This window comes from Haliotis rubra, unplaced genomic scaffold (genome assembly GCF_003918875.1).
Source record: "Haliotis rubra isolate DU_JTF1 unplaced genomic scaffold, ASM391887v1 Scf49, whole genome shotgun sequence".
Taxonomy (NCBI): Eukaryota; Metazoa; Mollusca; class Gastropoda; order Lepetellida; family Haliotidae; genus Haliotis; species Haliotis rubra.
Window position 1 is genome coordinate 398,510 of NW_025767179.1, and position 16,435 is coordinate 414,944.

At 40.2% G+C, this 16,435-nt stretch overlaps 1 protein-coding gene across 1 annotated transcript; it reads right to left on the reverse strand.

Moving 5' to 3' along the window:
• Positions 1–317: 317 nt before the first annotated feature.
• On the reverse strand, positions 318–13,585 carry LOC124291356. The gene is made up of 5 exons (XM_046728338.1): positions 13,353–13,585; positions 11,908–11,964; positions 10,991–11,057; positions 5,236–5,518; positions 318–1,304 (listed from the first exon to the last, which is right to left on the reverse strand). Exons 2-5 carry the CDS (start codon positions 11,916–11,918, stop codon positions 373–375), a joined length of 1,293 nt encoding a protein of 430 aa, XP_046584294.1. The 5' UTR covers positions 11,919–11,964; positions 13,353–13,585; the 3' UTR covers positions 318–372.
• Positions 13,586–16,435: the final 2,850 nt, after the last annotated feature.

The window sequence follows — 16,435 nt, forward strand, 5'->3', positions numbered from 1 at the left end:
AGTGTTTCTGTTAGGATTCAGTAGGTCTGTGTGTCAGTCTACCTATCTATTTACGCATCGAGACGTGCACTCAAATGCACCCAGTGTAGTTTTGGGTGTTTTGTTTCTGCACTCGATCCTTGTTTGTCATTTGTATTCGATGCAGGTCAATACAACATGACATTTCTGTCACAGAATGTCGAACAACGACATCACTTTATATCCAGATATTACTGAACTATTATCCTTAACATGTTTACGGTTACCTCTGTTGCACTCTTTGTGAGTATTTCAAAACGGGCTTGAAAATCGTTGAGATAAATTAGTTATTTTACATAAAAGCACGGTGCCCGTCTGGATCGTGATATTTTGATGATGCACGCTTAAAGAGTTTCAATCAAGCGGGATATCTTTCCTCTTACAATTATGGTAAGGCAAATACACGAACAATATGCACTGAAGTAAACCTACACCGGAAACGATGTATATAAATGCATCGTTTCCGAATATACCCATCATCAGGCCGCAAATAAAGGGACCAATCGAAATTCCAGCATTGCCGAAAAGCAAAACCGCATTTAAAAGTCTCGCTGATCCACCCGAATACTTCTTTATCCATGCAAGAAGGCCAGGGAATATGGGCCCTATTCCGACAGCAAACAGAAGACTGTTTGTCCACATCATGATGATACTAGTGTCCTTAAATATCAGGAACAGAACAGATGTTACACCGGTGAGCAAGATGTAGAATAGCATCATTATGTCAAGTTTTACCCTTACTGAGAGAAAGATACCGCATATTCTGCTAAGGAAAATGCCGACGGAATAGGCTGAATACATTACGGACACGTCGCGGAGACTCAGGTTTAGCTGCGTGTGAATTCCATAGGTTACGAAGAGCTCCTGAAAGGGTGCAAGACACACAGAGCAGGTAAAGCTAACACACAAGATTAAACACACAAACAGTGGACTTGTACTGGCTGATGGACTCCTGTGCCTTGGTGGGATTACTTCCATTGAGTCACCTTCCTTTAAGAAAGTTTGGTAGCAACACATGACGCCTGCAGCCACAAGAAGACTTAATCCTGACACTATTATGTAGAGGTATTGTATGTTGGTATTGAAACCGATGCACCAGTGCTCTGGGATTGAGTGTGTTCTTGTCGCATTGCCAAATGATTCTTCTGCACCAATGTCCTGTTGATTGTGCCTGAAGAGATTAGACACGAGGGGAAATGTTATCGTACTGAATGACGATCCTGATTGTACTATGAACACACCAAAAACGTTGTTTGGCCATAGGGCGAAGCAGTGTAAAGTTCGCACTGAAATAAATAACAAAGAGTAACACAGAGATTTCAATACATGTAGCATCACAGAAAGGATTAACATATTCCCCATAGCAAAATGACATACGGGAGTAATTATTTGCGTGAGTCTCTATTAAATGTCATTACACATGTACATATACCAGTACATCTATCCATGTTAAAGAACATTGGCACGTGGAACAACAAGGTCTGAACCAGCACCATACCAGTTGTGCTAGGTTTCGTTGCTGGAGGATCGCAAGGAAATTGTAACTTCATTCCTTCATCAAGGACATTATTTTGGTCTTGATGTGGAAGCTGTAGATGTTATTATAATGCGTGAAAATGAAAAGAAATGCAACAGGAATTGTGCTTAGAAAACGTTTCCTGAAATCTGGGGATATGACATTACTTCAAGAAGTGACCATACCCAGTGGTCGTTTTTGTTTGATAAAGATTCCAACATTTAAGGCCTTGGTATGCTTTAAAGAAATTTGATGGTAGATATGTTTGATGTGGACGTTTCCAATGTTTGACGAATCAGTGACAAGAGATGTGACCGATGCAATTCCGTTGTTAACAAGTACCATTTGTTTTACCAGCGAACAACTGAAAATGTATAACTGGCGAGTGCACCGGTCTTGCTCATAGTGAAAACTTATTCTACTTTTCTTTGATCTGAGTCCTGTGCTCTCCGCTTTGAGAAGAGAGTTGTTAGGATTATAGCTAGGGATTTGCTGATTTTCTTTTGCAAATTGTATTGGGGGTATCTAAATGTGATGGGATCTCCCAAATGTGGTAATTGGGGATATATATGCTCGTTAAGGGGGTTACTATCTCATCATCTTCGATCATGTTTATGTTTGTGTAAATGAATATATCAGAGGTGGTATAGAGTGAAGGCTATGCTAGTTATAGAAGTAAGATATTTCCAAGCTGGTAAGTGATGACTATGTGAAACTAAATATATGACAGAAACCTACCCCAAAACACTTGGCGAATGTCTATTATAGATATTCTAGACAACTGTGCATTAACACATGTATTATATTATTATATATATTTTTAGAATAAAAACCTTAAACCTTGGACCTTGATAGTGCTGTAATGGTGAGTGAGTGAGTTAAAATTTTACATCGCATCGGCAATATTACAGCCATATAGCGATGAAAACAAGGTAATCAATCTAAATAGCTGTCGACAAAGGACAGTAAAACAACTAGAATATCACAGATATAAATGTAAAACTAGTAATTAAATCTAAAACATTTTAACTATAGAGGACAACACAAGATAAAAATAGGCTATAGATCGCCAACAACTGAAGGTAGATCACCACACCAGGGACCATGGGGACTTACAGTACCTTTGCTACCTGCATGGCCCCTAGTTGGATTTACACCATCCCTTCAGCCGTTGGCGATTGTAGGAAATATTTAGCCAACTTTAAAAGAACAAAAATACTACGTTTTAAAAATCAGGTAAACTTAAATTTAGCTTTGAAAGTTTTGGGACTTACATACCCTCTCAGAAGGACAATAATTTTACAATACTTTAACCCCCTTTGAGGGTACAGCCACTAACAATCTAAGTTACTAATCTCAACTACCAATCTTTAAAATATAGCTATTTACAAAACACATTACTCAGAATTCATCGAATAAATCAATCTCTTTTAAAAACACAATAATTAAATGAAAATTAACATTTGTAAAAAGATCCTCTATTGTTTTTACATTGTAATGGTGTAAGAGGTAATCCCTTTCTGCGCAATAGCCGTGTGAGGCAATCTTAGTGTACGCTGTAGTCTGAAATATCACAAAAGAGGTATGAGGCAATCTTAGTGTACGCTGTAGTCTGAAATATCACAAAAGAGGTATGAGGCAATCTCAGTGTACGCTGTAGTCTGAAATATCACAAAAGAGGTATGAGGCAATCTTAGTGTACGCTGTAGTCTGAAATATCACAAAAGAGATATGAGGCAATCTGAGTGTACGCTGTAGTCTGAAATATCACAAAAGAGGAGGCATGCGGCAATCTAAAGAGGTATGAGGCAATCTTAGTATACGCTGTAGTCTGAAATATCACAAAAGAGGTATGAGGCAATCTTAGTGTACGCTGTAGTCTGAAATATCACAAAAGAGGTATGAGGCAATCTTAGTGTACGCTGTAGTCTGAAATATCACAAAAGAGGTATATCACAAAAGAGGTAGGCAATCTTAATCTTAGTCTGTGTACGAGGTATGAGGCAATGTAGTCTGAAGTCTGAAATATCACAAAAGAGGTATGAGGCAATCTTAGTGTACGCTGTAGTCTGAAATATCACAAAAGAGGTATGAGGCAATCTTAGTGTACGCTGTAGTCTGAAATATCACAAAAGAGGTATGAGGCAATCTTAGTGTACGCTGTAGTCTGAAATATCACAAAAGAGGTATGAGGCAATCTTAGTGTACGCTGTAGTCTGAAATATCACAAAAGAGGTATGAGGCAATCTTAGTGTACGCTGTCTGAAATCACAAAAGAGGTATGAGGCAATCTTATATCACAAAAAAGAGGTATGAGGCAATCTTGAGTGTACGCTGTAGTCTGAAATATCACAAAAGAGGTATGAGGCAATCTGTAGTCTGTGTACGCTGTAGTCTGAAATATCACAAAAGAGGTATGAGGCAATCTTAGTGTACGCTGTAGTCTGAAATATCACAAAAGAGGTATGAGGCAATCTTAGTGTACGCTGTAGTCTGAAATATCACAAAAGAGGTATGAGGCAATCTCAGTGTACGCTGTAGTCTGAAATATCACAAAAGAGGTATGGGCAATGAGGTAGTCAATCTATAGTGTACGCTGTAGTCTGAAATATCACAAAAGAGGTATGAAATATCACAGTCTGAAATATCACAAAAGAGGTATGAGGCAATCTTAGTATACGCTGTAGTCTGAAATATCACAAAAGAGATATGAAGGCAATCTTAGTGTACGCTGTAGTCTGACGCTGTAATATCACAAAAGAGGTATGAGGCAATCTTAGTGTACGCTGTAGTCTGAAATATCACAAAAAGAGGTATGAGGCAATCTTAGTGTACGCTGTAGTCAATCTTAATATACGCTGTAGTCTGAAATATCACAAAAGAGATATGAGGCAATCTTAGTGTACGCTGTAGTCTGAAATATCACAAAAGAGGTATGAGGCAATCTTAGTGTACGCTGTAGTCTGAAATATCACAAAAGAGGTATGAGGCAATCTTAGTGTACGCTGTAGTCTGAAATATCACAAAAGAGATATGAGGCAATCGTGAGTGTACGCTGTAGTCTGAAATATCACAAAAGAGGCATCAGGTATTTTTAGTGTCTGCTGTAGTGCTAAAAGATCGTGATAGGGGTATGAGGCAATCTCAGTGTACGCTGTAGTCTGATATATCATATAAAGATGCATGAGGGAATCTTAGTGTCTGCTGTAGTGCTAAAAGATCGTGATAGGGGTATGAGGCAATATCAGTGTACGCTGTAGTGTGAAATATTATTAAAAGATGCATGAGGGAATCTTAGTGTCTGCTGTAGTGCTAAAAGATCGTTATAGGGGTATGAGGCAATCTCAGTGTACGCTGTAGTGTGAAATATCAGATAAAGATGCATGAGGGAATCTTAGTGTATGTTGTAGTGCTAAAAGATCGTAATAGGGGTATGAGGCAATATCAGTGTTCGCTGTATTGATGTCATCATTGAATAAGACAATATCAGTGTTGAAGTCATCATAGTATAAGACAATCTGAGTGCACACGGCAGTGCTGCAACATACAGGTTTGAGACAATCTCACTGTACGTTATTGTCCTGTGACATCACCGCAGAGGTATAAGGCGATCTCTGTCAGAATCATTTGCGATGTTGTCCAAATGTGAGAAAGTTGTATAGGCTAAAAAGTAAAATGATGTACAAAAGGCGACCGCTTACCAAATACACATGTTCCTGTACACCAGCCAGCAATGAGGAGCAAGAAGATGGTCAGCCACAAGAACGGAGACGTGGGTACAGCAGCAATAACCACAGCGTTCAATACCAATATTGTCGCCAGGAGCAGAAAAGTATCCATCTTGTCTTTGATGAAGTGGCCTGTCAGGCTACTACAACACATACCTAAACCATAGGCAAACAGGAGGGAGCTGGATGTCTTCAGGTCCACGCCCAGCAAACATTGGATGTCGGGTAAGGTTACTCCGATCAAAGGTTGAGACATCTGTATGAATTTAACATTCATTACTATCTTGAAGAGATAACCTTTTTAATGACAATTCACATTTAAAACGCATTGTGTGATAACAATACCAGGCGACGGTACAATATCACACCGTAACTGCCTACCACCAGCTCATCATCAAAGAATGCTAATCCTAATATTCTCCTGTCCACCCTTCCACCACCCCACTAAACCCTCCCAAATGTAATTCTGCTTGTGTAACAATTGCCTTTTTGTGTAAACATCCTCCAACCTTGTACATTGTCTGCACTGAATGGTATATGTTACATTCACATGCCCCACATACACTATTACGTTGATACAGTTTATGTTACAACGTTTGTGTTTTAATCAATATGTGAACAACTGAAGCGAGGAAAACTAACAACACTAACATCACTACTCTCTTGTCTGATAGAAATCGTTATCATTACAACTCTTATTCTTTAGAACCTAACCATTTTGTTTTGTCGAGATACATTTTGAACAAAACATTCATTGTAATACTCGTTTAGTAAATCATATGCATCCATAAATATCGAAAATGAGGTATGTTTAGTTTGCAAACAGTTGAAGTGGAAATGACAAAGCCACTGTAATTTGAATAATGTTTATAATTAGCAGAGACTATTTATCGAGTGACGGACCTCAGAGATAATTAGGAACTGTTCACTGTCGCACGAGACAAAGCGATATCTACCGCAAGGCTGTGCCAGATCTACGACATTCGGTGGCTCACATCGGAGTTTTTACCTTCATCTTCCACGGTAAGTTGAAATACTTACTTGTAAAGGACGATAACCATTTATAGTAGATGTTTGACATATGTTTGCAGCACATAGTATCTTCGAAAGGAATGTACCATGCACTAAGGTGATCCCTTCGTTGTTCACAAAGAAAATGGCGTCCCTCGGCGAAATCGGGGAAAATACACACTTATTGTATTGGACGATCGGTTATACTTTTCTCACGCTGTGTAAATTGATTCGTAAATTGTTTTGGTCATCTGTTAAAATTGGCAATCAAAGTGTGACTTCAACATATATGATGCTAACGTTCATCACCCCGAGTTTTGTGTGTTCTTTCCTTACATGGACTCGTTCAGCGTGTGTCTGTTCCGAAACATGTTCGAGGACACACTCTGGATCTCATCATCACTAGAGACGAGGAACCCGACTTAAAGATCACCGGCGTTGATCAGTCAGTTCAATCTAATCATATTGCTATCCTCGCAAGAGCAAGCTTTTCTATACCCAGAAGAACAAGTCAGTAGCTATCATTCCGGAAATGGGGCTGTATCAGTCTTCCTGTTCTGAAGTCAGCTCTTTCCACCGCTCTTGAAGGAAATTCTGAGCTTAATGTTGAAGCATGTGCCCGTCGTTAGGACTGTGAAGTCCATAAAGTCATTGATGACCTTGTTCCAATAACCAAACGTATTGTAACAGTTCACTCAAAATGACTAATTCCGGGCAGCAAAACAGTATCGACGACAGTTGGAGAGGCGGATGAGATCGTTTGACCTGGTAGTATTCAAAGAGATGCATTCTGCCCAGCACAATGCTGTCAATGCCTTTGCATACGAGGCAAAGAAAACCTTCTTCAATGACGCATTTGAACATTCTAAAGGTCAAAAGGATCTTTATCGATTGTGTAACAGACTTTTTTTTAAAGAAGCATTCAAAGCCTCTGCCAAACTATGACCATGCTAAACTCGAAATGGTGAATACATTCGCCAAGTATTTCACTGAAACGATTGAAATTCTTCGTTCAAGTCTGGAAAGTGGAACTGTGAGACCTGTTACCATCATCCCCACAGTGGCGTTCATGAGAATCATACATCTCTGTTCTCATTTTCCCAGATTCACCTGAACGAAACCAGAAAACTTATCTCTCATTGTCCAAACACATGTTAATCTCTGGACCGGTACCGACATGCCTCCTCTATTTGGATGAGTCTGTTCCTGTGATGACTCACATTGTAAATCAATCCTTTCTTAAATCTTTTGTTCCTGCAGATTGTAAGAAAGCTTTTGTGTCGCCTTTGTTTAAGAAACACAACCGGACGCAGAGCTTTAAAAAAACCTATAGACCTGCAGGGGCGGATACAGCTTTTTCAGAAAGGTGGGGTGCACACTATTGAGCAAAGGAGGGGTGCACACTTCATTTTCATGAGAGTTTCAATGGTCATTTAATAAACTTTCAGGGCAAAAGGGGGGGGGGGGGTGGTGCGCACCCCTGCACCCCCCTCTGGATCCGCCTATGACCTGTCTCCAATGTTTCGTTTGCATCCAAGTTACTCGAACAAGTTATTGCTTTTTAACTAAAACAGCATCTGAGGAGTACCGGTCAGTCGATAGTGCTACAGTCTGTTTACAGAAAAGGGCAAAGTACTGAGACTGCTCTTGGTCGTGTTCAGAACGATCTTCTCCAGGCAGTTGACATGATAAAGATGGTGCAGCGACAATACTGGTACTCCTTGATCTTGCATCCGCATTTGATACGCTCACCTTTTCGCGAACAGCTGGTACCATCACTATTTCCTAATGATTCATAAACACATGCTCCGTCATAGTATCGCATGGTGACAATTACTGGAGTGTCTGGTTTAGACCCGATTTGTTTACAAACAACATCAGACAGCTGTAATACTGCTGAAACAAATATCTGCTCATGATATAGTCACAACTGTACAATCGACTCTGCTTTTGGCAGAGATTTCTTAAGAATATGGAAAGGGTTTTGCCGCTTCTATTTGATACTATCGTTCAGAGAATACTACTTCGCACTCAAGAGGAGAGATGTGGAGTTACTGGAGATGCGCTACTCTGGCTGAAATCGTATCTGCAAAACCGATATCAGGCTATATGGGTAGTTGAAGCTCCGAAATGACAGAGCTCAAGGTTCGGTACTTGGACCTATACTTTTCACGATGTACACTTCTCCACAATTTCTGCTTTCACCTACACGCAATATAGAATAATCAATTGAAGTTTCTTCTTCATCTAGCAACAAAAATAGTGGCACCGAGTGGTTTACCTATTTCGAACACTTGCTAAACTCTGGAACAACGGATTAAAGAATTATTGATGACATAACAAACGACATATCAGATCATGACTCTCATTGTAATGATTGTAACCAACGATTTCCTGATCAACTCAACGACGGAATAACACTGCGTGAAGTCACAGATACTATACGGAATCTTAGATGTCGAAAAGCACCAGGCTGGGATGGTCTTTCATCAGAGTTATTGAAACCTTCTGTCAATCGCATTTCAGTCAGTTTGACATACCTTTTTAATGAAATATTGGCAACTGGTAATTTACCAATGACATGGTGCAAAGCTATTATCTGCCCACTACACAAAAATGCTTCTTTATCCGATCCAAATAATTATAGAGAATTTCGCTCCTGTCGGTGATTGGAAAGATATTCACTTAAATATTAAACCAGCTACGTCTCGTATTAGAAGTATCTCGGACTTCATTTGACACCAAAACTAGCGTGGACTAGATCGAGACAGGTGTTGGCACAACAGACGGAGAAAGTATGTCTACAGATATACATATACTTCATCATTTATGTGGCGGATTACAGGTAACCACTGCAATGAGGATATTAAATGGCCCTGTCACTTACATACGGCTCCGAGCTCTTGGGATATGAGGGATAATTCACCAACTTACTTCTGTGAATTTGTCTAAATATATAATATTTTGCTATGAAATTGCATGAATCACTTCATTTGTAATCACACTATTGAAATGTTAAGTACCGTGGGCCTGTGGCCTAGAAAAACATGAATAAAACTTCTGACGCAGTTTGAAACATTTAAATCACTACTGAAATGAAAACTCATTTGTTCAAAGTCTGCTACTGCTAGACTATGTGTATTCCCAGGACAGTCCATTGCTCACAGGCGCTTTCGAGCAGTTAATAGTCCTGAAAACAAGCACTAAACAAGTGTTTACAGATTAAGATGAAAATGCAGCAGAGAGAGTTCGGGTGATCCTCGCACAGTCAGGCTGGTAAGGCTCATCATCAGCTCAGGGCCCTCGCCCCCTCTACACGCAGCCAAGATAGCGAATGGAAACGCTGCCCAGTCGAACCAACTAAGAACTTTCCGGAGAAGAAGACTCCCTACCACTGCAGCATTCTTCATTACCCATAGTGCCAGGAGAACTGTGCTCCCGGTGGAGAACCGGGGCAATCTTCTGATCTGCGCCAAGGGATCAGGAGGTACCAAACCAAGGGCACCGACAGTGTACTTGGGATGCCATCGAGACATTGTATATTTAGCATGCTTTTCCTGAATCTTGCCAATCACGTTGCTGTCAAAAGGGACAGAAAATTCAATGATACAAATAAATTCATTGGCCTTATCAAAAAGGGCAAGATCAGGTTTGTTGACTGGAATTCGTCTTAGGCTGTATATGGGCCTATTCCAAAGAAGTTTGAAATCATCATTTTTCATGACGCCCTGGACATGTTCAGGGTCGTAGACAATAGTAGAAGCAGCAAGCCATGCTATCATGTCGTTTAAGATATACTGTTTGTGCCAAGGAAGGGCATCCACTGACAAGGTGCTGGACAGTCTCTGTTAATGCTTTGCAAAGTCGACATTTCATGTTAATATTTTCTTTAAGAATCATATTTAGGCGATTGTGAGTGGGAAGTGACTGGTCCTGGGCAGCCCTCTGTTTCACATTTAAGACCAGCCGACTTCATCCAGGTAAAGGATTCGGTTGAATTGCTATTCTGTTTCACACACTGCATGTACAAACGGTGCAGTGGCTTCTCAGAAAGCTTCTCCATAAATGACTGACCCTGGGTAGACTTGGTGAATGACTTCACCTGGTTTACTCCCATCGCTCTACCGTAGAGCACTACATCACCATCTGTTATCATTATCGCAACCCTGTTATTTGGTCATACTGAAAACATGTCACTATGCCATATCTTGTGGTACACTTATTTTAGTAATAAATCTCTCTATGAGAATGCCACTTGTCCCTTTGCATTTGGCACTCATTTCTGCATGGATTGATATGGAACAATATGTTTCGATAATTTGAAAGTTTTTTTCCGATGATGTAAAAAAACACTATAAATCACAAATAAAGCCCAAGCTAAAACATTTCAGGGTATCACTTATCATTTCCTTTTGTTAAAATCAGTGATTTTTAATATTAAAGCAAATTTGAGTGAAGATTGTTCAGGCTTCAAATTTATTTTTCATATTACTTACATCCATATCTCTATATTAGTTCTCCCTTATCACAATCACTATACTGTAGATGTATGTTCTGTACTAAATATTTCACTGTTCTAATATTTTTGAAGTGTCAAACATTTTATACAAACTGTAAACATGTAAAGTACACGCATATGTTTAGCTTACATTTGATTGTTTATGTTTCCGGTATATGTAATGAGTTATAAATGTTGTCAATATATCAGTGGAATTACCGTAGTATAGGCAGCACCAAACAACACCGTCGTGTAGATGATGCGGTTTGCGTTGGTGATGTCATCCCTGCAGGAAATAGTGGTCCAATTACATGTACAATACAAATTAAATATTTCCATAAAGAGGACAATATTAGACTGGACAAAAAGTGACACGTGTGCTCTCTTTCCAGAGACACACATTAATATTGTCTAAATCTGCGCAAACCTTATCCTAAAAAGCAATGCATTTTGAAATAGATTTTAACTTCATTTTGTTTTTAAAAATATGCGATGTTTGGGACAGGTATTGATTCACCTGAATTGCTAGTATTAAGGCTTTCATGCATATTAGGCATCCCCCCAGGGATATAAATAAATGCTGCAGCCACAGCAAGGGCGGTAAATGTAATATGAGAAGCCACTAAAGATGCCGGTATTCTAACTGTCAACAGGAATGCATTCCAAGAGTGGCCATTATGAACAACGGGAGAGTTCTATGGATATATGACTTCTTTATTTTTAATATGAGCGACGTTTCGGTTTAGCTGCTAACACCGTTATCAAGAAAATGCTCGTTAAAGAATAATACAGAAGTTGTATATCCACAGAACTCTCCCCGTTGCTCATCACACCAACTTCTAAACTCAAGAAAGTGGCCATGTTGTCAAATCATAACGTGGCAATTAGCCGTGAAGAGCTGCTACCCATAGGCATGACAACAACATGTGCAAAAGGGTGCAAACCTCAGTTAATCGCCCTGAGGTTCCACGTGGTAAACATCAATCAGCCGACCATTTGATAGTGTTGGACTACCTGTGACATGATTAAGATACGAATAATTTGTAATCCGGTTGTAGTAAAACAAAAACATCAATTGGTTTTCAAACCAAACTATTAGTTCTGGTAAGTCAACATTTAGTCTACGAACCGCTTACCTGGCTTTCATAGTTCACGTTCAGTCTGGGAGCTCTGCTATGTGTCACTTGAAGTTACTGAAGTAGAAGCATCAAATCTTTATGAAACTACCATGTATTAATCCGTTCATCTGTCTAGCAAAATATTCTTATCGTGTTTGACGTAGGTCTAAAATGAATTCCAGTCTACATTGAAAGTAAGGCGTCCTGGATTAAAGTTGCCAAATGTGAATGAGCTCAATGAAATTTCTGGTTGGCATATCGTCTCAAACGGTTGTTGTAGCATAAAACAGGGAGTGTGAGGCGAACCCTTTCTGACGGTGACATGTTTCCAGTTGTGAGTGCATTATGCCTAGGGCCTGCAACTTAATGATGCTGTCTCGTTTTTACCCCTTGTACTGAATTGTTTCTCTATTTATATTTGTAAACCCAAGGTTGTGCTTTTCCTTTTCAGTGAATTAGTTGAATACACAAAGCCATAAAGAAAGTGATCAGAAGCAACATCTATTTCATGACACTTTCACAGTAAAGTACAGATTCTGATATTTTGGGGTTTAGTCCCGTCGTGATGTGGAAGCGCGATATTCTGGTGGCTGAGTGGGCTAGATTGCTCTTTTTGTGTGCTAGCGACTACATGACTCAAACCGAGAGTGTTGGTTCGAATCCCGAATGGGAAACATATTGGAATTCATACTTCTTTCTTTGTCGTGTTACTATCAATACAGCATATCAAATGTTTAATATTATAATGACATAATGGCCAATAGTTGTGATATAACACTTCCTACTGTATTGTAGACGTAAGTGATGGATTATCATTACACAGTAAGTTATCACTGAAATAAGGTATTGGTCGCTCACGCTACACATGGATCTGAGGACACCTAAATACAAGTCATGACCTTCGCGATCTTGATGATCTTGTTGTTTATTCCCAAATTGAAAAGCAGTATTGAGCCTGATTATGGGTACATACAGAACTAAATTGTGAAATAGGCCAAGAACCACCTGAGACAAATGAGAATTAACATCATAGACTGAAATTCACAGCCAAAGGTCTAAACTCATACAAAGCAATTCAATAGCAATTTATATAAGAATTGACTCAAGACGTCAAAATGTGCAGCAATAAATATTAGGTCTTATTCCAAAGGTGGGTGCACACACGGGTATCTGGTATTTGTCACAGATAAAGACTTACCGTGTGCGAAATACGCATTATGTTGGAAAGCGCACGGTAAATCTCCAAATCATCATCATCATCTTCTTGAACGAGGCACGTCCTCCATAAGCGAAACCTCCGTATGTACACCCTACTGCCACAATTATCATCAGAAATTAGCTTCTACTTTTCGAGGGTAACAATGCTAGTTTCAGAATAGAATAATCCATTCCTACCTACGCTTAAAAATATTTTCACAAAGCTCAATATGAAAACTGAAGAAAATAAAATTCTTGAATTATACCTTACGAATGTCCGAGATTGTATGGTCTCACTTCCAACGGAAAGTTACTTCAGTTCCAGTCAAAGCGAGAGACAGGAGTTGATTTTGACGAGAAGCCTATTGTTTCCTCACTGCTGGTTTCTCTGATTTAGTTCCACCGTGTCATAACAAGATGCTCTGTTTTGTCGGGTTATTGTCATGGGATATTCTCAGATCTGTATGTAGCACTGGTGTGCGCATACGAGTCAGCAACTGGCAACACCTGTTACAATAAACCATTTGCCAAGTCAGTTATGAAGCACATATATATGGTAATACTGAGAGCTTTATTCAGTGTTCTTCGTGATGATCAAAAGCAATGTGTGGGTGAATGGGAAATAGGGTCCTTAATTAAGAGTGAACAAGTAGTTTAGAGGTTAAATGTATAGCTGGTCATGACACGGTGCTTTGACTATACAGCTGGTAGGTGTTCATGTTGCAGGGTTGAGACAGGTGTATTTCCAGAAGAAATGGGTATAGCACTGGCTGCCTGAGGTAAACGGGGGTTACAGTAGTAACAGATCTGTCTGACAACACCCACAACAGTGACCTGAGGACACAAACTGGTAATATATTTGTGTTTCATTTGGATATACTCATTTTACAGGAAGTTCTTAGAAACTCTCGAGGAGATATAGGTGAGTGAATGAAAATGTCAGCCACAAGAAGTTGTGGAAAGAAAGTCGGGATAAACCGACAAACGAAAATATGATGACATGCATGATAGATTGTGATGTTTGAGCTCATCTTAAACCAGTAAACCAACCAGAATAGGCAGACTGGTGCACTCTCACAATCAAGCCTTAAACGTCTTTCCATGTCTCATACTTACTCACTACCAGCACCAGTGTTGGACTTCCTCGGCCGAAGTCTTTTAATAGGACAGATGTGACTGGAGGTTAATAGGTCCACTATAGACCTTCACGTGTGTTTGTTCATGCGTTCGGAAAAGAGTCAAGAATCCTCGGATACTGACATTTTACTTCCCTCTTCTTTCGACATCTGGACTGAAATACAAGGGAATAACTTTGGCTTGGAATTAACACGCAGAAGTCTTGTCGAGATAAGAGTCCGGGGGAAATCCGAGTTCGAATCCAGTTTGTGTTCGCCCTTTACTACCGCTAGAGACATGTGCACTCAATCCCAAAGGATGAATGAGTGAGTATGGTTTACGCCGCTACATATTCTAGCAATATATGGCAGGGGACACCAGAAATGGGCTACACTCTTTGCACGCATGCTGGGAATCGAACCCTTCGCGTGATGAAGGAACGCGTTAACACTAGGCTACCCCACTGCCCCTAATTTCAAATGGATATCATCGCAATACGAACATTTTCAGCCATACGAACAACAACAGTAATGCATGAAAGAATTACCTCAGCTTCAAGTTTCATAGTCCACTAATCATAGTATAATTACTATGATTAAATGTAGCAGATGGACTAAATTAACAATGTATGCAACGAAACAAAACAAATTGAATGTAAAGGTTTTTGTGTTGTTGTTTTTTTGTTTATATGGGTGGTGAATGAGTGCATGCACGATGTATTCATATTCCTTGCCAATTTCGGAAGTTCATTCATTTCAATAATTAAATTTGGCACGAAGTTGTCTTAGTGAGGTCAGACTTACAGTTATGCTGATCGCATCTGAACATGCCTTAACTGTGGAAAATTTAATAGAAGCAGATGAATGATCTGCACACATACCAGTCGCTTGGAAAGCTTGACTTTTGTTTGGGGGCAGGAAGGATAGCGTGACTTTTGTTTGGGGCAGGAAGGAAAGCGTGGCTTTGTTTGGGGCAAGAAGGAAAGCGTGACTTTGGTTGGGGACAGGAAGGAAAGAATGACTATTGTTTGTGGGCAGGAAGGAAAGCATGACTTTTGTTTGTTTGGCAAGAAGGAAAGCGTAAATTTCCTCCCTGCCCCGAAACAAACGGGGGCAAGAAGAAAAGTGTGCCTTTTCTTTCGGGACAGGAAGGAAAAGGTGACTTTTGTTTGGGGGCAGGAAGGAAAACGTGACTTTTCTTTTGGGGCAAGAAGGAAAAGGTGACTTTTGTTTGGAAGCATGAAGGAAAGCGTGACTTTTGTTTGGGGGCAGGAAAAAAAGCGGGACGTTTGTTCGGGGGCAGGAAAAAAAGCGGGACGTTTGTTTGGGGGCAGGAAGGAAAGCATGACTTTTCTTTGGGGGCATGAAGGAAAACGTGACTTTTGTTTTTGGGCAGGAAGGAAGGCGTGACTCTTGTTTGGGGGCAGGAAGGAAGGCGTGACTCTTGTTTGGGGGCTTGAAGGAAAGCGTGACTTTTGTTGGGGACAAGAGGAAAGCATGACTTTTGTTTGTTTGGCAAGAAGGAAAGCGTAACTTTCCTCCCTGCCCCGAAACAAACGGGGCCAAGAAGAAAAGTGTGCCTTTTCTTTGGGGACAGGAAGGAAACGGTGACTTTTGTTTGGGGTAAGGAAGGAAAACGTGACTTTTGTTTGGGGGCAGGAAGGAAAGCGTGACTTTTCTTTTGGGGCAAGAAGGAAAAGGTGACTTTTGTTTGGAAGCATGAAGGAAAGCGTGACTTTTGTTTGGGGGCAGGAAAAAAAGCGGGACGTTTGTTCGGGGGCAGGAAAAAAAGCGGGACGTTTGTTTGGGGGCAGGAAGGAAAGCATGACTTTTCTTTGGGGGCATGAAGGAAAACGTGACTTTTGTTTTTGGGCAGGAAGGAAGGCGTGACTCTTGTTTGGGGGCAGGAAGGAAGGCGTGACTCTTGTTTGGGGGCAGGAAGGAAGGCGTGGCTCTTGTTTGAGGGCATGAAGGAAAGAGTGACTCTTGTTTAGGCCAGAAAGGAAAGTTTCACTTTTGTTTGGAACACGTTGGTGGGCGGAGCAGTTAACGTCATGTATCAGAAGTTTTCTCTCCCCTGTCTTCAAAGGCAGAATCATCCTTCCAACATTTTCAGTGTTTAACCAATCTAACCAGCTTCAGTTGCAGTAAAAACTGACATCCCTCACGTGGTATCCATTGACTCCACAATGTTTGTTTTCACGTCCAACCTTTCTCAATGCATAACTGGTTGG